The sequence below is a fragment of the Acromyrmex echinatior genome, chromosome 2 (assembly GCF_024713525.1).
Source record: "Acromyrmex echinatior isolate Ae372 chromosome 2, ASM2471352v2, whole genome shotgun sequence".
Taxonomy (NCBI): Eukaryota; Metazoa; Arthropoda; class Insecta; order Hymenoptera; family Formicidae; genus Acromyrmex; species Acromyrmex echinatior.
In genome coordinates, this window is record NC_141853.1 from 21,307,294 (window position 1) to 21,330,835 (window position 23,542).

The 23,542-nt window shown below is 42.6% G+C and overlaps 2 protein-coding genes across 3 annotated transcripts in view; one reads left to right on the forward strand and one right to left on the reverse strand.

The window, feature by feature from the left end:
* Positions 1–23,542, reverse strand: part of Su(var)3-3 (lysine-specific histone demethylase Su(var)3-3) — a 118,660-nt gene that overhangs the window by 34,205 nt on the left and 60,913 nt on the right. The gene's annotated exons all lie outside the window — the stretch shown is intronic.
* Positions 1,699–18,166, forward strand: Tollo (Toll-like receptor Tollo). The gene has a single exon (XM_011052079.2). It carries the CDS (start codon positions 12,688–12,690, stop codon positions 16,414–16,416), a length of 3,729 nt encoding a protein of 1,242 aa, XP_011050381.1. The 5' UTR covers positions 1,699–12,687; the 3' UTR covers positions 16,417–18,166.

Below are 23,542 nucleotides of genomic sequence, written 5' to 3' on the forward strand. Positions count from 1 at the left end.
TCAGAAAGAAAACGCATCCCGTCCGATTATACCAGTAGCGGCGGCAGCTATGTTCATATATTTTTCCATATATGTAACATATGTACGTGCACTCACAAGTCGACTCGTACTACCGACTCTATTATCGGATGTGGCGATAATCCGTGCTATCGTAACGTATCACCGGCACGCAAACTCGAACGCCACGGCGTCTTTTTGCTCCGTGCTTAGCCGACTCACTGCGAAATTATCAATGATAACGTCGTAATATCATAGAGGGAAAGAGATAGAAATGCTAGTCGAGCGATCGATCGACCGCCAGCTTAGAACGTCGCTGGTGGCTCGCGAGAAAATTCCCAAACGGCGAACGAATCTCCTCTTGGGTCCTCCCGAGGCTTGAGAGAGAGCGACTCTCGCTTGCTTGCGCGTGCTCTCTTTTATTACGTATTTCAATCAAGTGTAGGTCAATTGACGATAATCACGAACGACGTACCAAGGCCGCGCTCGGATTGGAGGGTGAAAATGCGAGCGGCGAGTAAGTGGCGAGGAGTGGAATGGCGCGGAACGTAGCCAGATAGACGGCGGGGACCAGCGAGTGGAGGAGAAAATAATGGAGGGCAGAGGGTTGCGTAATGAGAGGGTAGCGGAGTGCCGATAAATCCAACAGGTCTCAGCATTTGTAAATTGCAACCTGTCAATACTGATTCGCGGCAAAATAAATGAGCCTGCCCCCACGCATGCACATACAGGGTGTACCGTCCGCGGTCCGAGTCTCACTTGTGAGTTGTGGATGTGCACCGACGCTAGCGAGAGCGACCGCGCGATTCCGTTAAATCAACACGAAGAAGGTGTTCCACGTCCAATTCGAAATCCCCACGTAAAACTGAAATTTTTATTCTCTTCATCCAGCGATTGTTTGCCTAGCTAAACACAAACGCCATACAAATCATCGCTAAAAAAACAGCGACTAAAATTCGTGTATCTATGGATATCCAGTTTCTTTAGTCTTGGAAAGAATGGTTTCTAGAGTATCTAAAAACTTAGCTAAGGTGATTAATAATTTTGTCGATCATCAAAATAATACCTACAGAATGGAATCAAGTTGATTGCTAGAATCAAAACTTTTTGCAGCTCATCATGATTCAATGTTTTAAATTTTTGATATAAAGTTCCACAAAATTATTTTCAGGTCTACCTAAATTTCAGCAAAAATCGTTCTTTCCATAAAAATACTTATTATGTTATCGCATGAAAGAAATGAATATTTGTCAGTCTGTTTTATAAGCTGTAAATGAAAAACAAAAATTCACGTAAACGCTTTATCTTGTGAAATTATTCATTAAAGTGGAACGTATTAGTCACTCGCCGTTATTGTGATATAATAACAGATGTACATTATCGAACGCATGTCACATATTATCACGTTCCTCCGTATGTCAGGAATACTATAAGCGCATGTCTCTCGGTCGAAAATACTACGACAGCAATGTTTGGTATCAGTGATTCTGACTGTCGTTGCGTTCGACATTGGTTGCGTTGAGTAGAGAAAGTCGATCAGCGTTGAGCGCTCAGTGATTTTTTAATGATTAGTTTTTACATTTAAATTAAAAAAAAAATTAGGCAAAGACCAATTAAATTAAAAAATCATGAAATATTCACTGAGCTTTTTCTCCTATGAACGTAACCAACATCAAAAAGGCCATGCTTGGATGTAAACAAAATATGAGTGTAATGTAGGACTGATCAAGAACGTCCTTAGTCGAGGGAAATTAAATTAAAGCGAGTCGAAAAATGCAGACATCGATAATATCAGTATCGTATTGCAGCGATAAAAATGCGATTGCACTTCTTCTGTATACACCTTTACGTACTTTAATTCCATTAAATACGCGCTCCATAACGGTGGCCTCATTCTTCAAACCAATCCGTGGGATACAGTCAGGGACGGGTCGACCTGCCAAAAAGTGTCCGAACTGCATTGTCCACTCCGTCGTGCCATAAAGTTTCCAAGTGGGAAACGATAAGTAGCGCTGGATTATGGATCCTATAACAGAGTCTGACCACGATTTTGTCAAAATCTTACGAGAGAGAAATGTATATACTTTTTTCCTTTATATATCTCACTCTAACTTATATTATGAAATAGTAAGTAGTATTCTCTTCTTCTCTTTTTCTCTCTGAAACTTTAAGAGTGAATTGTCACTCTAAAGAATGACCTCTCACTCTTAAAGTTTCAGAGAGTATAACTATACTTAAAACTCTTTTTCAAGATTGGCTCAATTTTCACTCTTTAGAGTGAGATTCCACTTCAGAGAATTTAGAGAGTATATATACAGGGAAGAAGTATATGTTTATATGTCTTTTTCTCTCATTAGATTTTGACAATATCGCTCGTAATCAAACTCTATTCTAGAATCTCTACGTTGGACTATATTCAGAGATCGATCGCTGTCCCGTGAAATACGATGGCGAGTCAGTCGAACAGTAAAGTACTGGCTGCAACTGGCTGGATTAGTGATAGCCATTTCTCATACGCGGACCGTTGGCTTAAGCGCGGATTTTAACGTATTGTTTTTGCGTAATCGTTACTACCTGCGCTGTTACGTCACTCGTTGCGGATCGCTTCGCTTGGTATTAATAACCAAAGATCAAGTGTTAATTTAGTAATTGCGCTTCGATCGGGCTATTTGTAATCGTGAATTTACGGCAACACCTTTATATAACTGCAATAACACAAGCTGTTGGCAACGGGATGCAGAGTTACAGAGTATTATTGGCGAATACGATTCTCACAATCAGCTGAAATGCCGCAGAATGTTATCCAAATCTGATTAAAGTCAATTCCGCGATTTCCGCTGCGTACGGTCGATGCGTCGGTACTACACGTACATATTTAATAAGCGATCAACGGTATACACACATACACACACACACACACACACACACACGCTGGAGTTGTAGGCCAGGTTCGTGAAATTAACAACGAAATCCATCGCAATGTGAATTTCGGCTCGCATCAATGAGACCTACACTTTAACGTAATCGACTGATCGACGAACCTCGGGCCGTAATAATCAAGCGAGAGTGGTGCTGAAGGGTATACGATTGTACACTCCAAGCGATATACGAACGGAGCGCCGCGCTTCCGCGAAGTCGTACGATATCCGCGTAGGCCAGTGGTCGAAACTCGCGTAGTAATTCGCAAAAGGAGGTATCCTCGAATCCGCCCCTGGCTCCCGGATTCGACAATACGCGCGCTCACGCACACGTCCCGCCTCGCGTTCCCTGTTCCGTGCGGCGAGTTACGTACGGCGAGTTACGTACGCAGAGACGGGATTTTAACGACCGGCTTAAAAAAAGAGAGAGAAAGAGAGAAAGAAGAAAAAAAGAAAGAAAAATTGGGCAGTTTTCGTTTACCGAGTCTTAGCCGGTTCGTGAGGTCGTTAATTTTCGGGTGGCCGCCGGTAGGATACGACGTCTCTCGCCCACCGACGAGAGTCTTTGAACTCTCGGGATTACCTCTGGCTACCTTTGGGTTGCCACGGATTGCCCCGGCCCGATGCGATGCGGTGCGATGCGGTACGATGTGATGCGATGCGTTGCGTTGCGGCGGATCAAACTAGGCTCACGAAAGCGCACCGTATTTTGTACTCGGTCAGCTACGGCGTAGTTTCGTTTAACTGCAAAACCTTCGTAATACGACGACTGAGATAACCGCCGTAGGCACGAGGCTCTCGCTATTGAGAAATTAAAGCTTGAAACGCTTCGCCTGTTCAAGTAATAAGCAAGACGGTGCCTCGCGCAATGATAGATCGGTTGTGAAATCTCCGATCACATCGTATTTATACACTCATAGTTTTATCATTAGTTTTAAAATTTCTGTAATTCCAATACTTGATCGTATAATTTCACCGAGTCGATCTATCTTTATAAAAAAATTTTTTAGGTGACATTATTTTTGTAATTATTAAATAAAAAATTATATAATATTAAAGTAAAAATCAAGATCTACGTAGCAAAATAAAATTACGAGTGACATTTATACTATTATTTACCATTGTTAATGTAAGTCATGATTCTACATTTTCTGTTTTACAATTCGAAAATTCTATAATATATTTCTTAATTAAAACAAACAATATTGTTTTCAATTTATTCTGTGCTATATCAGTGTTTAATATTCTGTATATTTACTTTCAAGTAAACTAAATTTCATTAAACTTAATTTGTAATAATACAACGCGATGCCATGTAGTGAATACTAAAATATGAGAAATATTCTAGTAATACTTGGATCATGTCAAATTTAGTAAATTTTTTGAGATCATATCATTCTGAAACATATATAAAAAGCGGTTCTACAAGAGACGACAAGAGGGATTAATTTAAGCCGAACTGACCCTAAAAATATCACTGGATTATCATTAACGAGTTACCGACCAAAGTCCATTAAGCATGATTATGATGTTTCCATGAAAATCTTATGTAATACGCTCTTCTTCCGTGACTTTGTGATTCAACCTCGTTCGATACTTATTTTATTTGATGAACCAGCTGATTCACGAAGCCATTAATTTTAGGATATCTGTCGATGGAGTGTGCTCCCAAAGTGGTTTTTAATTTCGGATAACTATGGATTACACGTAAAATTGGAATGATGCGTGCTAACCATAATCATCAATTTTTGATTATTACATTGACTTAGGTTGTTAATATCATCTTACAAAAATTTTAAGAAATAATCCAAAAAATGAATTAAACAATCCGTATATAATCTCAAACATATTCACACTTTGGATTCATTATTGGATTCAGTATTGGACTTTTGGAATTATTTTTCTAATTAATCGTCATCGAGAATAATAAACATTATTACGATCGCCGTAATTTTTAGCAAGATCGTTGCATCCACGTCTCGAAGGTGATGAGTCTTTACGATGCTTCCTTCCTCCGCAATTATATCCGAGTATTTTCGTAGATTACGACTTTGGATCTGTCCGCGACAATTTATATCGCGTACTCACAAAGAAAAATAAAGAAAAATAAAGAGAAATAAAGAGAAAGTCGAAGAAGAAGAGACGAAGAGGGAACAAGTGAACTGCGCAAAAGGTATCATCGGTCCTGGTTTACACCTAACCGGGCGATAACCCAATCCCCGAGTTCGTTAATTTTTGGGGACGATCGCACGTGGGGATTCGTCCCTCGCCCATGAACCAGTCCGTGCGCCTTTTTCTGGATTGCCTTGGGTCGCCTGCTGGCGCGGTTGCCTGCAGTTGCTCCGGCTAGGCATCCCGGAGGAGCGGTGGAGTTATCGTAATCGTTAACGAGACTGCTGTCAGCGTCGTAAGACACCCGAGGGTCCCTCACCATTAACCTTCCGCTAACAAAGGCATTGCCACGTTCTTCGCTCCCGGTGCACCGACCCGCTCTCCCTTCCTTATTTATATGCATAACTCAAAAGAGGTGTAATGAAAATTTCACGGTCAACTCGATTACAGGCGATCGCCGTCGTATTCCCTCTTCTCGTATTCTCGCCTCTCTCCCTCCCACACATTCCAGTCTCTTTCTCTCTCTCTCTCTCTCTTTCGATCCCTCCTCTCTTACTTACTTGCTCTCTCTGTCACGCTACTCTTTCGCTCTCTCTTACCTTCTACCTTCCCATACATCAGCTTGCCCGATGTATCTCTCTTCAAGACCGTAGCGCTAGACTTCAGCCGGCAGAACGGCCTTCCTCTCATTTTCTCTCTTCTTCGCTATCCATCTATAGAGAGAAAGAGAAAGAGAGAAAAGAGCGAGGGAGAAAGAGAGAGAGCAACTCTCGCACGCGGAAAACGATTTCTCGGGATCGCGCGTTCGAGGAGCAATAAATTTTCCACGCCGATTATTGATACGCGTTGATTATCCTCCCTGATGTACCGCGCGCGAATAATAAACCTTAACGTAATGACGACTGACAAGCTCCTTGTCGATTGAAAAAAATAATAATGAGAAGAAGAAGTGTTCTATCTTTTCCCTAAATTATCATTCCTACGATTATTTCAACGTTAAAATGTACGTCCCCGCAGGAGATTACCGCTGCTTAGGTAGTTCTCATTTGACTGACTCGCGCCACATGAAAAGACGTTATCCTTTTATATTAGTCTCCGGGCTGTCCGACGTGCTGCACACGCTAAGTAATACGATGCAATAGGAACGTCAATTTGTGCTGCCACACGATATCCGCCTCAAGAGGATACTCTTGTTTTTTTTTTCTTTAGTTATCCAACAAGTTTCCCATCTTGATGATGATTTAATTGTTAAGCCACGCGCATACCTCGATTTATTTTTACGAGCAATAAAATATCGTCGATAGCGTTGAGATTAAAATATACCGCGGGAAATATATAGACATTTTACTTACGTAACTGTAATTCGCGAAGATGAGAGAAAAAGAGAGTCGTATTGAAACACGGTGTTATACCAATACAATAGTAATGGACACAAAAGTGGATAATAATTGAGTTAACGGGCTATGTAATGGACGATTCAACGTGTCAAACTGTTTTGTAATCGCTTTATAAACCGTCCTTAGGCGTTTACGCACTGTTCGTTCCGCGGAAATAAGATAGCCTGTTGAATTTAGCCTACTGAATTCCACGTAAAAAAGCGCTCATTTAAACAATCTTTCTTTGTAGGCAAAGCATTCTTAAATACTTTTTTAATATATTCGTATACTTTCTTTTTAATTTATCTTTATCAATTAAAAAAAAATGTGAAGAATAAAATTATTATAAAAATTGGAATAATAAAAAATTTAATACGCATGTCGAAAAATGTAATACGCAAAATAGTTTAGTTCCTCGTGGTTTTCTCGTTCGATCTTGATAAGTTCCACCGCTTCCATAAAGCTGCTAAAGCCGACCACGACGAACCGCGCAATCGCCGTGGAATGCATTCGAAAAAGGTTGCAGGAGAAAACGTGTTGCAGAGTTGTAAGATGAAACTAGCAGGTGATCATCGGCGGGAATCGCGGCCGCGACGACGGTGGATCGTGATTCTGTGCTTACTTGAAAACAATAAACGGCCTGGAGGCTGCTGCTCCTGGGACAAGAAGGAAGAAACTTAGACCGGGACTCGAGTGAAAGTACACAACAACAAATCATCCCATTTTGTCTGCGGGGGTTTTGCAAGATCGCAAAGTGATCTTTTCCACGGAGGTTCTGTAACTTCAAGTCGCGATAATTAGCGGCTGTGGCTTCTAAAGTGATTATACAAATGAACGGGGAAACTGAGAATCCATTAGTCTCCTGCGGGAAAGAATCGTGAGAAGAATGTATGTTATACCCGGGAAATCTTTCTCTTATCGATGTTACGTAAACCATCTCTGAAGGAACGGAAGACCACATATCGGAACATAAATTCTAGCCCGTCATGATTTGCAATGCGCTTCTGGCTTGGCTGGTTGCGAGTGCCGAGAACGCTCGCCTGGCCGACGATTAGTCTGGCGTGATACTGATGAATTACGAATTCCGGCATGTTATCTTCTTTTTACGAATAATCTTGTAAAGCTCATATTTTTATGAGAAAATCGTAAAATTAATTTTGTGCTATTCACAGAAGAACTATGAATTTCTTTGATGTATCTTAAGAAAAAAAAATAAATGTTTTTCTAATTGATACACTGTGTCTCTTTCCGTCGAATTTTCTGACAAATGTTAATATTTTTTTAACCTTTATAGGACGCATATAAATCTATTTTTAAAATTTTACAGCTTTTTCTACAGAAAGATTTGTTATAATTTGCATAATTTTATCATTACTTTCCTCAAAATATGACGCTGCTTCAGCGTCATATTAATTGGCCTCTCCTATAAAAGATTAATTCAAATAAAAGCATTTTCTTCATGATAACCTTTCAGATAGAATTTTTTCCTCAGAAACAATAATTGAAATATATTCGTGAAAAATTTTTAAAGATGTATTAGTCCTATCTCTCATGAATAATCTGCTTAACTCTATTATGTCTAGTTATTCAATCAAAATATGTAACGTTAAATCTTAATTCTGCCTTGTCCGAGTTAGTTCTGGCGAGAAGAAAAAGTCATCCATCAATCAATAATTTTTTACAATTAGCGCATACCGCGAAGATAGCCGTAGTCATTATTATGTAACAGCGGAATTACGCAGACATCCACTGAGTACCGGTGCGCATCTGTCTTTATCAAGTAAGGAGTGTAGGCCAGCGATCGGAATCCGGTAGTTTCGTTCACCATTACGCATAACAATCCGAACATCTTTGATTGATTTCCTTGCTCGGAGCTAATGAGCATCGCGCCCGGTTTAAATCAACGCAACTGAGATATTGGAAGATAACGAAACGAGCTGGCGATGTAATGGGTCTGATTACGTAATTTTTGAATGCACGACATCGACATCTCCCGATCCTACGCTCTTTGTCATTGCGATATCATGAAGGCGAGATTTCGTACCGTTATATATAGGGTGTTTCTATGTATATTACATGCGCTTTATCCAAAGGATATTTTTATTTGAGAGACTTGTAATGGAATTTTGTCGCAGCTTTTCATATTATTTTACTTTTCATTTTTTTTTAAATCATTAACATGGAATATCTTATAAAAAAGACATGTAAAATTTGATACCATGCTTTAGTAATAATTTATAAACATAAGAAGACATGTGTTTACATGAAAAGTCACAATATATTAATAAAACCTGAGCAAACATCAACGTTCGTGACCACCAACGCGTAACGCGCATGCAACTGGACCCACACGCATCTTTCACGGTTTTACAAATTGCCTCGTCAGATTAGAGAGAAGACCCTTTAAACATGTTAAACGAATATCGTATTCGGAAACACCCTGTACATAACGATGCATGGTTCGGTAGTTGATTAGATTTAAAAGAATGCCCCGTCACCTGCACTGTTGAAAGGAGACTAGGCCCCGGGAACGACGGCAGTGGGGAGACTCATGGAGATGAAGAGGAATGGAGAATAGGCGGGAAGAGAGGAGAGTAAAAGGAAAGGAGGTGCCGGAGCAGTGCCTGATCGTCAGCAACGAGAGGCCCAGGCATGAGGCCCCAGCGATCACTGACCGCTTTCGCCGATCCGAGCCGCCAACTAGCCACCTTTCAACGGCGCAGCCATTGGGGCATCCTCCTGTTTAAGGTCCATTCACATTGCGTTGCTAATCAAACCTGACAAAAAAGAATCGTTCCGTGGTGCTTATGGCCCCTCTAAAGTCATGGAAATTGCCTTTATCGGCATGAAACCGGCTACCGCCGAGATTAAAAGAGTGGGATTTATGTAATTGTCGATAACGGAATGCCCAAGTCGTGAGGATTAAAAACCTTAACGTTTAATCTTCGTAGAAGCTATCAAGATATTGGACTAAGTTCGATTCGCGGAATTAATGTCGTTAATGATAATTAGAGATACGCTCGCTTCATAAATTTTCATGCGTAACAAAATTACTCGTAAATTAACTGCGATTAGTATAATCCCACCTTGGGAGGGGGAGGATTAAATCAAGTTTGCGCGCAGAACAGTAAAGTTCTTGATACGTCTGTATCGTTCATTGAAGTGGTTACAGTAATTGGCGACGGGAATGTATGTAATATCGGCCAAAAATTGCGCCTCGACGAAAGCCGACGAAAATAATCTCTGGGAATGAAGTAACTCTTTCCCGGAAGAACTCGAGATATTTGTGTAATGAGAAAGAATGGCGCGAACTCACTCGAGGTAATCGAGATAGTTAGCAGGTTGCAGTTTCGTTTTACAGCACGTGATACATGGTTAATCCGCAAAACATCGGACACCCGGGGAATAATAATATTACGAGCGCTTATAGACGACTAAAATGCAGTCCACCGTTGCAATTACCAAGGCGAGAGGAAACTGATGAAAGAGTGAAATATAATACTGACACAAGGCCTCGCGGCCTTGGTAAAGATCTTGAATAACGATCAATGAATATGAATAAAACGTATACGTTTAATTACGAAATTGGAAATCTATCCACATCATCGGTAATAATGGCGAAGATGAGATTTTGAGTATTTTACAGCTCTTCTCGAATAAATCATTACGTGTTTCATCAAGAATTAGAATAAAATATATCTATATTAAAATCAAAATAAGAAAAAATGAAACAAATGTTGTAATTTATATTCTCAAATGATCGATTGTAATGATGCTGATGTTGTATCTATTTATTTAAAATTCGAAAGAATAAATCGCTTATTTAAACGATGATGTCCGAAAGAGCTTCTTCCAATGGGGAATCTTACTTCGAGCAGGTAAAAGTAACAAATCACTTTTCAACGTATGGTACGTCAAACTAATAAATACTACTTTCTGAAAGGTGGAGTTCCGGACAAAACACCACACACACACACACACTTGATACGACATTATACATTATACACTATTTCGGACACAATAAATCGTATTATATTGACACAATATTTCGTTTTATAATCACTGAGATAAAGCATATGAATTTGAATATTAAAATATTATGAGAAATTATGAATATTGAATTTTTAATGTGAAAATATAAGAAATTAATTCGAGTTTTTTTAGAGATAGACACATAAGATGATGATTTTAGATTCGCTTTTGTAAATTAGAATCGTTTTTTTTTAAGGATATTTTGGCTGTACAATATCAGTTAAAAGTATCAATAAAAATCGACCAAAAAAAGATAAAATCAATTAATTAAAAAATTTTGTCACAAATACGCCTTAAAACTAATTGGAAAATAGTACAAAAACAAGATAACAAATAATTCGATTAGAGCAAAATGACAAAAATTTGGCTGAAGTTTTAAGAAAAACTTTTAAACGAGTAAATGAATTCAAATGAACGAATATTTATTTGTACGAATATTTATTGGAGTTTTATATATATATTAGTATATATTAATATATATTATACATATAAATATAAAATTTTAATTAATTCATTACTTCATTTAAATTTAATATTTAATAACAAATAATTACTACAAGATACGATTTTACATAAGAATTAAGACCAAAAATTAACCAAAAAATTAAATAACTTTTAAAGCAATAAGAAAATTGTGTTCAAATTTTATACAGATATTCAGACGTAATAATCTATGAAATTTTTATACTTTTGAGTTTAATTCTTTGAGCTGTAATACATATATCTTTACTGATTCTTTTTTATATAATTATAAAACGTTATTTTCTTTTTTATTTTATTATGACAGAACAAAATTTTTAGAAATAAAGATTTGGTTCAAAAGAGTACAAATAAAAACAGATTTCTCCAATAAACACAAAGAAGTATGCAAAAAAATTGAAAAATAAAATAAAATCAAGAATAATTGAATATGTTATATTATAGTTATTGAAATATTAATTTGCGTAAAATGTAGAACTGACATATATTTGTATCAGAAGCAGATGATCGCGGAAGAACACGATGGAAATCTATAAAAAATACGTGTAAAGTATAAGACAATCGGAATACAACGTAAATCGGATTCGCATAAAGATAATGGATAAACATTCTTTTTCGAAATCCTATTTTACGTGACAAAATCATAGAAACGATGTGTGAAGAGATGATGGAGCAGCGAGGTTTCGTGAACGGATTTATCGAATAGCAATATGACGAAAGAATCGAGAGGAAGAGGAGAAGAAGAAATGAAGGAAGATCGATAGAAGAGAAAAAGGGTAAAGAGAGAGAAAAATAAAGAATGATGAAAGGAAGATACGAGATGAGGGGAGTGTTGCTGTGCACGAATAAAAGGAGAAAGAGAGAGAAAGAAAGAGCAGAAGGACGCGCGATGGAAAAAACGAAAAGGGGGGACAAGGAAATAAGAACGTAGTGGATGGAGGAGGCTGCAGATGTGGAGAAGCCACCGTAAGGACCCGGAGAGTGTACCTGTCTTGTTTTTATAGGCTTGCCAGAACGTCAGGACCCGGGTACGTGGATGAGGACGTCGACGATGACGACGGCGAGGACGAGGACGAGGACGAGAACGACGACGACGACGGCGACGAGGAGAAGGCGAGGAACAAGGTGGGAGAAGGAAGGACGACCGCGGAGTGGTGAGCGGTGGAAGGTAGCAGCCGGGGGATCGGCAACGGCAGAGGGGGAGAGGGTAACGGAGTCCGCCAGGGCCTTACAATCCTCCGCTAACCAGTCCTGGTAGAACTGTGGGCCCTACCGGAGTCCTGCACGGGCGCGTCGTACCTGTAACGGTGACTTTTCGTTGTCCACGAGATTTTTCTCACCGTCGGAGAGACGATAATCTCAGGGTCGCTGAACCTGCTCCTCTCTCCTTCTTCTCTTTCGCGAACGCGTTTATTTCGTCCCGTTAGCACGCGCGCGCGCGCGCGCGTCGTTCGAACAATTCGTTCTTTCTTTACGAGACGAATCGCCGAGGATGAGACCGCCAGGATCGTAAAGTGCAAAGAGCAAGGTGCAAAAGGTCGATCGTCGACCGAGGCAAGGAAAGGCAAGAGAGAGAAAGAGAGAGTGATATGGATGACGTGATGAGGTGAAATTGCAGCGACTCGGTGGTGGTTTAGATGGATCGACGCCGGTTTCACGGGAGACGCACGAGTGGCGTTAGTTGGCAATAGAGATAGGAACCCCTAGGGGAGGGGGGGCACGGGGGGGGGACCACTCCACATTGATGGAATAGTGATTAACGCGGCGGAAAGATGCGGGGTAGTCCTGCCTTCCTCGCCATACTACTAGGCACGATATTCGGTGTCCTAGGTGCGTCTCTGAGCAAGGCGCTCAGATACAAGGCACCGGACGAATGCAAATGGATCACGACCGGCGACGCTGAGGACGACGTGTCGCTCGTGTGTCGTCTACGAACCATCAATAGCGAGTTGGAGAACACAAACTTCAGCGTGATACAGCCGCAGCACACGGTGCGCTTGCGGCTGGAATGCAGCGACGCGCTATTCTATCAGAGTTCTCTGAGCGCCGGGAGCTTCAGGCCGCTGGTCGAGCTGCGTGAGCTCGTGATCGAGTATTGTAAGATCGGCAATCTGTCGGATGACGCGTTTAAAGGTCTCAGAGAACTGCGCAATCTCACCGTGAGGACGCACAACACCGACTGGTCGGCAATGGCGCTCGACATATCTGCCGGAGCATTCACCGACGAGCTTCGGCAATTGGAGAAGCTCGATCTCGGTGAAAACAACATGTGGGGCATACCGGAGGGCGCGCTCTGTCCCCTGATCAATTTAGAGATCCTAAACTTGACGAGAAACCGGCTCAGGGACATCATGGGTTTCCGCTTCAACGCTGCGACGAGGTGCCTAACGAATCTCAGGGAATTGGATCTCAGCAATAACAGCGTCGAATCTTTGCCGAGCGCAGCGTTTTCCGGTCTGACAAGGTTGCACAGCCTGGACCTGCGATGCAACGCCATCAGTTTCATGGCGGATCGCGCATTCGAAGGCCTCACGTCACTGGCCATCTTGAGACTCGCCGACAACCGGCTCGCGAGCCTGCCGCCGGAGCTTTTCAGCGACGCCAAGGATCATATACAGGAGATTCATCTCAGGAACAATACGTTGAGCGTCTTACCGCCCGGTTTATTCAGCGAATTGTCACGGTTGTTAGTATTGGATCTCTCGCACAATGAGTTAACAGCGGAATGGGTGAACGCGGCTACATTTACTCGTCTAGTGCGTTTAGTGGTGTTGGATCTTTCGAGCAATCGTATCGCGCGTCTCGATCCAACCGTTTTTCGCGATCTGTACAGTCTACAAATACTACGGCTGCAAGAAAATCTATTGGAGAGCCTACCGGAAAACACGTTCTCGGCGCTCTACAATCTGCACACATTGTTACTCAGCGACAATCAGTTGACTATCATAGACGCCACTACATTGAGCGGTCTTTACGTGCTCAGTCTTCTCTCTTTGGACAATAACCGGTTGCATACGATACATCCGGGCTCTCTGAGAAACGCCTCGTCCCTACAGGACTTTCATCTTAACGGTAATCGGCTGACATCGGTGCCAGACGCATTGAAAGCCACTCCCCTCCTGCGCACTCTCGACCTCGGCGAGAACCTCATCTCCGAGATACCAAGCGGCACCTTCGACCACGTGGCGCAGTTATACGGGCTTCGATTAACCGAAAATCATATCGGCAATCTTACGAAAGGCGTCTTCGATCGTATCAAAGAGCTCAAGATCCTGAACCTCTCGCGAAACCGCATACAGTACATCGAACCCGGTACTTTCGACGAAAATCTGAATCTACAGGCGATACGTCTCGACGGTAATCAGCTGACCGACATCACCGGCCTCTTCACCAAACTGCCGAATCTCGTTTGGCTCAATGTGAGCGACAATAAGCTTAAGTGGTTCGACTACGCGATGATACCGACTGGGCTGCAGTGGCTGGACATACACTCGAACGAGATCAAGGAATTAGGAAACAATTTCGAGATCGAAACACAACTGCAGCTGAGTACCTTCGACGCGAGCGAGAATAAGCTTACGGAGATCACTGGCAACGCGATTCCCATGAGCGTCGAGCTACTGTTCCTCAATGACAATCTCATCTCCAAAGTGCAGAGCTACTCGTTCTTTAAGAAGCCAAATCTGACGCGAGTTGACTTGAAAGGCAACCAGATACGGAATCTCGAGCCATACGCGTTGCGCATCAGCGCAGTACCATCGGATCAACCGCTACCAGAGTTCTACATCGGCGACAACCAATACCTATGCGACTGCACCATGGAGTGGCTGCAGCGCGTCAATCGGCAGAATCAGACGCGCGTGCAGCCGCGCGTCATGGACCTCGAAAGCATCTACTGCAAGCTCTTATATGATCGTGAACACGTCTTCGTGCCGTTGGTCGAGGCATCCCACTCGCAATTCCTCTGCAAATATGAAACCCACTGCTTCGCTCTATGCCATTGCTGTGACTTTGATGCGTGCGACTGCGAGATGACATGTCCGCAAAACTGCACGTGTTATCACGATCAGTCGTGGTCAGCGAATGTGGTAGATTGTTCCAACGGCGGACACGTCAATAAGCTACCTGAACAGATACCGATGGATGCCACGCGACTCTATTTGGACGGAAACGATCTGCGCATAGTGTCAAGTCACGCTTTCATCGGCCGTAAAAAGCTCAAGGTGTTGTTCCTCAATTCGTCCAACATCGAGATCGTGCAGAACAGGTCATTCAACGGACTGCGCGACCTCGAGGATTTGCACCTGCAGGACAACAGGATACGCGAGCTGCGCGGTCACGAATTCGAAGGGCTGGATGCACTACGACAGCTGCATCTGCAACGCAATCGCATCGCCGCGATCGGCAATGACACGTTCGCGCCGTTGCGTTCTCTGCGAATATTACGGTTGCAGAACAATCGTCTGACCACTCTGGTAGTATGGTCACTGCCGAGTTCGATCGAGATCAGTCTAGCTGGGAATCCCTGGTCCTGCGAGTGCGACTACCTGCAGAGTTATCGCGAGTGGTCGCGCGATCCGAGCATCCGCGTTACGGACGCGGCTACGTTGCGCTGTGTGTACAACGTCACGGAGTTCGAGGCGTTCGGCGATGAAGTGTTCGCGGACGACGAGTTCGGCTTTCCGATGAGCACGACGCTAGGCGATTCCGAGCGCGCTGGCAACGAGAGCGCCGTTTGCACTGGCACGATTAGTCTCGACAACGACGTACATCACAACTACACCAAGACCATTATCGAGAAGCAAGTCCTGCAGGATTATCTGCCGCTGCTGGTGGCCACTTCAGCCAGTTCGCTCGTCGTCATACTTCTGTGCATGCTCGCTTTTGTGTTTCGTCATGAACTACGCGTGTGGTTTCACTCGCGTTTCGGTGTGCGGATATTCTATCGAAATCACGAAGTCGATCGGGACGACCGGGATAAACTGTTTGACGCTTTTGTGAGCTATAGCTCGAAGGACGAAGCGTTCGTTGCCGAGGAACTGGCGCCGGTGCTCGAAATGGGTAACCCTTCGTACAAACTGTGCCTTCACTATCGGGACTTTCCAGTCGGCAGCTTCATAGCCGACACCATCGTCCAGGCGGTGGAGTCGTCGCGAAGAACGATAATGGTGCTATCGGAAAACTTCATCAAATCCGAATGGTGTCGCTTCGACTTCAAGTCGGCGCACCATCAAGTGCTGAGGGATAGAAGACGCCGATTGATTCTCGTGCTGGTTGGCGACGTGCATCAGCGCGATCTCGATCCGGACATACGACTGTATTTAAAGACGAACACGTATCTACAATGGGGCGACAAGCTTTTCTGGGAGAAGCTGCGATTCGCGTTGCCGGATGTGCCAAACAATCAGCGCGCGACGCAGAGGACGAGGCAGCCGCCGCCGGTCCGACGGCAACACAACAGAACGTCCAATGGATCGCGTACCGTATCCGTCCACATATGAATCGTTGTAGTCAAATCCAAGTGCGTCGAGTGTCGTTCGTGTTAAACGAGCTAACGAGCTTTCAGCCGCGAGGATACAACATGAGGAACACGAGCTTCACGTTGAGGATCTTGTACGCTCGAAGCGCGATTCCGAGACGCGTATTCGGACGGTGTGCAATATGATATTATATTACAGAGGGTGTAAATACAAACGGAAGGGTTTTGTATGTATAAATAGAGCATATATACCGAGGTGCGGGAATGAAGGTCATGTGTATATAAACGGTGTGTGATAAAGAGTGAGAAAATATTTAAGACGCGCTCTTTCCGCGTGGAAACGTATACTCGGTGTGCTACACGCAGATTCTGTAAATTTGTTGCAGCGCGTCTGGATGAGAGGATGGTTAGCTGAAACTCGTTGTAAATAGGACGTCGTCCGCTCGGTCGCGAATCACGGCCGGACCGGCACCGTTATTCGGCTCGTGGAACGTGCGACGATTACGTTGGGTGCGTATACATATGTGAATGTGTGTGCCGTGATCGTGGAACGCAAGAGATGCGCCTGCAGCCCCGTCGTGATTCTGGTAGCCCAATGTGTAACCGGCCGTGTACTTAAAATTCACTGCTTCTCGTCATTATCCATCGTCAATGTCCATTTGTGGTCATTGAAATCAGCCAGTTATTTGTCGACTATAGTGCAAATAATTTCGCAATCAATTGGCAAACCGCGACGGATTTCTCGGGCGAGAAATTATATAATATATTGCGTTGGCGTAATCATTTTAATATCGATAGTTATCTCGTGCGTGTGTCTCCACGATCAATTCTTAAAGTAAAAATATCGCTTAACATCGAGTCAAGAGCGTCTTCGGACCTGTTTGAATCTCGACTGTTTAGATTGCTTGGCTCAAGCCGCTGCGCCAACAGTGATACCACTTCCTAATTATAATTATTATGTATATTTAATTGTATTTACACTTCTCCTCTCTCTCTGGTTGATGACGAATTTCATCCAGGAATACGAGCTTACGAGCGTTTCAGCGATGAAAGCTGACGCTTCACGGTGATAATGAAAAATTCTGGGCGCGAACATTGTAAAGTATTACTTTAGTCTTATTTATTCCGTTCCATTCGATAAAGAGACTTTTTATGCGACTTGAATGCATCGATATATAACGCGAGAATGAAAATAAAGATAACAGTATAACAACGAAGCTCGCTTGCCGTCGATTAATGATTAACTTAAGAAAACGTAATTTACATGTCGCGTGGAATTAACGTTTGAATTCGACGGTCTCATTATTGCTGGACATGTACGAATCAATAAACGAAACTTTAATCTATAAATTTCTATTTTTATATGTACTATCTCTCGTATGTGGAACATAAATTGTACGTATATATATTTTTATGAATACGTAACAGAGAGACAGTACATTGATATTCATTGCACAGATGGCTCAATCACATTTCAGTAATAACTTTAGCATTATGAAAACGCCGAGATGCAGTCAGCGCAAGATGAAACAAACTTTACGTGACGTATCTTATTCGAAATGCGACAGTCGAATTCAAAGTGCGCGTTATGTGCAAAGAAACTAAAGTGCTGCTACAAATATTCGAGATATAATGTATAAACATGAAATCGTCTTCTTTAGCTTTCCTCGCAAGCGATTATCATGTTTCGCAAACTGTCCGACACAAAAAGATATTATTCTAGAATAAAAGCTATGACTGAATAATAAAACATTCTATTTTTATGTTTTTAATTCTTCTGTCTTATTCTGATTTTTGCCCTCCCTAAGCAGATTACAATAATACCGAATTATATAACTTCAATTATACGTTCTACAGATCGCTGAAAAAGTTTTCGACTGTTAAACGTGTAAATGTTTTTATAGAGACGAGCTAACTGTCGTTCTTGCGATTAATTGCGATCTAAAATTGTACTTTTTGAGAATAAGGTATTACTTTTTTTAAAGTGTACTTGTCGAGAGAAATGTCAAAGCATTAAAACGAATTTACAAACGGTATGCGATGCACTTCCTCATTTTCAGTTAATGCAATAAAATGACAAAGCGGTATACGCGATATTCGCAGCATGACAATTAAATCCACTATTTCGATGCAGGCTTTGTGCGCCATTTTCTGAGGTAGCTCGAGAACAAAACAATACTTTATGTTAATCGAGTCACGTCTGTATACATTGTCATCACGTCTTGTTACCGTTGCATCTGCGGAATAAGTAATATCTACCTGAGGATAATAGAAAAGAGACAATTTGGTAGAAAACAGTTAAGAGGATATTTCGTGTTACGCCCCATAATAAATTGAATTAAATTATTTCGTTATGCTATTGTAACTTCTAACTCGAATGAACTATTACAAAAAAGATTAAAGATACTAAAAAAAGCAATGCAAACGTCATTCAAAACAAAATCCATAGCTAATGTGAAAGTTAAATGTGAAAAATAAATTAAAAGACTTGTTGCAACAGTGGACTAATTCACATTTTATAAAAATGTAGTAAATTTAAATTTAATATGAAAAAAAAATCGGGAAATAAAAATATTACTGAGAAAATGCAAAAATTTGATTTATCTGTTACGATCATTGATCTTGTCGCGGGAATGGCATGCAATACTCACGAGTAGCGTAGGAGCGCAAGCTAAATGAACCACGTTAGAAAATTGTAGCTACGTGAAAACGCTCGCGAAAGTTATGTTATTGCATGGTCCGCGATTGCGTGTAATCGTCGTGTAATCAATGCTGATGTAACGGCCCAGCAGCGCAGGCAATTCGATCGATGCGCGAAATAAGGTGATAGTGGTGGTAGTACACCGTTCGAGGACGATTGCGATATTGGAGAAATAACGCAAGTACATCGTAACGGTGTCGCGAAGTGGCGCACGATAACGAATATGCACGCAACGCTACGAAAGAAGCATCGAGAGTCCCACCCTACATACCACGACTGCCGAGGCATTTTGCGGTTTGGCTAATGACACATGGAATTCGCAATCGCATTGTACTCCGCAGCGCCCGTCATTTCACCAACGATCGTAACTGCGATCTAACATTTGCGCGAGAGCTGAGCTTTCCGCGCGCCTCGTGGCGCGTAGATAGATCGATCAATCCTGATGGACTGTTCTTTGATGAGAACGTAGCGCAATATCGGTTATCATCACGCGCGTGACATTTAACTCGGCTCGGCAAATCATTTCCGACGACTAATCAAAACAATCAGCATTCGCGATTAGTTCATCCGACACACATATTTCGCCGCACAGTCGTGTCGTCATCATTCATTCAATTACGTTAGTCACGCGTTCCAACATTTTTCCTTTCGAGCAGTTTTTACTTCTACCTAGTTATCCTTGATACGTAAATAAGGGATTGGAGCAAAATACACAGGAAAATTCTAATCGTAACATCGAATTTGTCGGGTAGATTGCGATCGGCTCTCCGATAGCGAGCCGTCTCTATGAGGCTGGTAACGAGTCAACGCTCCTATCTGCCGATCCTGTTCTGCCACTTTTGTAATTAACAAGTCCTTAACAACATATCACGGGTAAAACACTCTTTGCATCGCTTATGTTCTCCGTTGAAAGCGCCTGGTCAAGGCGGGCTCGTGGCCGTCAACCAGTCCCCTCGAGTATAATTTAATGTACTGAGAAAAAATCGGAGATACCTCTACAAGTCCTCGCGATGGCGAGCCGCGAGAGAGGCGCGCAAGAGGAAGAAATTATATACGAACGGAAGGGCAAGAGATCGTAAGATCTCTCAATGGTCTAGATATTCCAGGCCGCACTTCTGGGCGCGGATAGAGAGTGGCGAAAGGAACGGAATCAGGCGTGTCTATCTCTAGGATAAGTAATGAACCGGACAAAAACTATTTTTGAATGCATGCTCACAGCCTGATAATGCGAGATTATGCAAGAAGTTTATAAACCTGTTCCCCACTTTGTTCGTATATCCAACTTACAACAAGACGAGGCGCGCGCGCGTAAAGTAACGACGGAGAAATCGGCGGTGCGATGGAATTTAAAATTAAAGAGCGGTCATTAAAATTATAGCCGACGTCTTTATACCACAGATCGAATCGAAGCAACTCTCGGAGACTCGCAGTGGCAGCAACTACGCGAGCAATAATACCTAAAGCGGGATCAAGAAAGCGATTCGATAGGATACCCGAGTACCGTCGGATAACGGCTTTCCGATAAAACGACCGACAAGTGACGAGTTTTAATGCGCGTAAAACCGCGAAGGTCTTTACTGTAGAAAATAATGAATTAGCGAGTGATAAAGCGAGGAGCTTTATCCTCGTGTGTCTCTTTCATCCACAGCTGCAGTTATAATATCCCACCCGCTTCTAACGTTTCTCAGCTCGCTAAACTCGTTCGCGCAGTAGTTAAAGCAGCTTCCTTGAGAATGCAGCTTGGCGTGCTCGGCAGCCTCCTCCAACCGTCATCTCTTCTTCCCGCCGCTAATCTGGTCGCCAATGCTTTATGCGGTATAACGGAATTTCTGTTTGCATTATCTGCCAGAACGGCACATGCCATTTGCACACCTTCGTCGCCGTCCATCGTTCATCTTGGCTTGCCATTGCACGGATCGAGAAGGGATTCGAGAAGGGATTCGTGTTTCGAATCGACACCGACGATCAATTCAAATCGCCGTCGTGTCGGATCATTGAGCAGCCACGTTTTATCACAAATCGTTGAGTTGCCCAAGCCGCAAATCGCTCTCCCTCGCGAGAGGAAGAGGAGAGAAAGAGGCGCGACTATGGCTCCCCACGAGAAGACGCTCGAGTCGTTATTCCGGTTGAGATTTGCGAAATTCAAGCGGTACTCACGACGGGCATTAAATCATACATACAAGTCAAGATTTGTGTCATCCCAGTGATTATACAGCCGTTGGAAACTGGGCGATGTGACGCGACGCGAAGTGCACAACGACTATAATCGCTCGCGACATAATCGCGGCGTAATCGTGATTAATTAAGATAACTCTCGAGAGAAGTCTCCATCCGCTTTCTGTATTTCTCGCGCACTTTTTCCCCTTCGAATTTGCCTCGCCGGTAATTGCGATCTTTAAAACACATTTTTTTTTTTTAAGTGCAACAGCTAATCGCTGGTTGCACAGCCGTTACTTGCACATCTCGCGCTCGCGCGACGCGAAGAGGATCGACGGAAGTCGAGCGTGAAAAAAGGAGCCGTACCCTCAATTACTCGCTCTCTTGTCGACTGTGAACTTTATATTCGCGCGTATGCGTACACCGGCGCGTAGTACAGTTATCGCGATTGAGAATTTAGTGTCCCGCTTGCATTGTCTCGCGAAGCGAATGCATATTTCACACGTGCGCTATCCATACAGCCGCCGCCGCAGCCGTCGTGTAACCGTTGCGGCTTGCTGATTATGCGAACCATGGTATAGTCGGTTACCTTCTCATATATATATATATATATATATATATATATCGTCGCGGTGTACAAATCGCGCGAGAGCACCGTGTAACATCATAATAACTCGCAGAAATCATCCGTACTCTTTGTACGCGGACTTTCAAATGCAGGCAAAAGCGGAATAATGGCACCGAAGTGCGCGACGTTGTTGCGGCATTCCAGGTAATGATCGGCAATTAATTTCGTACCTTATTTTATTACAAAGAGTATCGCATCCTCCGTGACCGTAAGCTGTTCTGAAAACGCGACACGCACATCTCGCGTGTCAATTAATGACTATTCTTGATATAAAAGAAAAGATAAATGTATCGTTTATGTGTACGATATATTAATATAAATTATTATTAAATATAAGTTAAATAATATATAAGCCTCTGCGGTTGTGGAGTGTGTAAATAATATATTTGTAAGGCGATAAGATATAATTCGCAAACAAAGAGAACTCGAATTTAAAGTCAAAACGTTTGCAGTTCACTTCGTTGGTTATTCCAATTGTTTGCGAATTATATCTTATCGCTTTATAAATTTATTATTTACGCATCTACAATCGCGGAGACTTATATAGGCATTTTACTTATATTTATTCTTGGGATGACAAAATTACTTATACTTTTATTTTAATTAAGTCAATTATTATATTTCTTAATTAAATTATTTTTTTTCGAGTTTTGTATTACATACAATTTTGTATTTGAGTGCGTAAAACATACAAATTGATTACTACGCATTTAAGAAGACAGGAGAACGTCAATGACGTTAAGATATTAAGTATTTTGCAATTTACTTTGAAACTGTCGTAAACCGTTTACGACTGCAGCAAACGAGTTTCTAGTTTATCCTGTCAGACGTAATTAATCAGAAGTGCGGTAGATAAATTTCTTCTGAAAGCAGATACGTCGATTTCTCGTCATCGATGATGAAGTCAGTTTGACGAACGTCTCTTCGGGAAAGGAGGTATTTCGTGATTTCACGTTCGCCAGTTACGACGCGCGATCGTCGGATAAATGGACTTTTAACGAACCCCGCGAGCGCCGGATAATTCGATTTATTAAGCAAGTGTTGCCTCGTCCCGAACAAGCATCGCTAATATTGACGGAGGTGGATCTGCCTGTCGCTGTGAGACTGACACTGGCGGAAGAAACATTCCGAGGCGAGAGCTGTTCGCTCGATCGATTACAAAGCACTTTCGTGGAACATTGAATTGGATCCAATCTCTTCGGGTTCGACGAAAGAGAGAGGGAGAGGGAGAGAGAGAGAGAGAGAGGAGGGGGGAGGGAGGGAGGAAGAGAGGTCAAAAAAAATACAAGTTGCACCGACCGACCGACCGACCGACCGGTGACTTTAATCAACTCTTTGCGAGCGCAACTGCTCGAGAGTTCGCGGGGCGTGTCGGATACCATTCCGGCGCTCTCGTGTATGGTTACAAGTGCGGCTTGGGAGACTTCGTAATAATACCATGGGACCCCGTTGACACGCTTCGTTGCGCATTAAAGCCAGCTGACAATCCACCGAAGTTTTCGACATTTTCAGACCACGCTGATACCACTGTTGTACTTGCCATTTCGAGGGCCACGATTATCCCTGGACTGCACAACAACGGAGCCCTCGGGGACTCCGTTGCAATTTCATCTACACTCTGCTCTACCGCTTTTCTGAAAATTTTCTATACAAGCTTTGTTC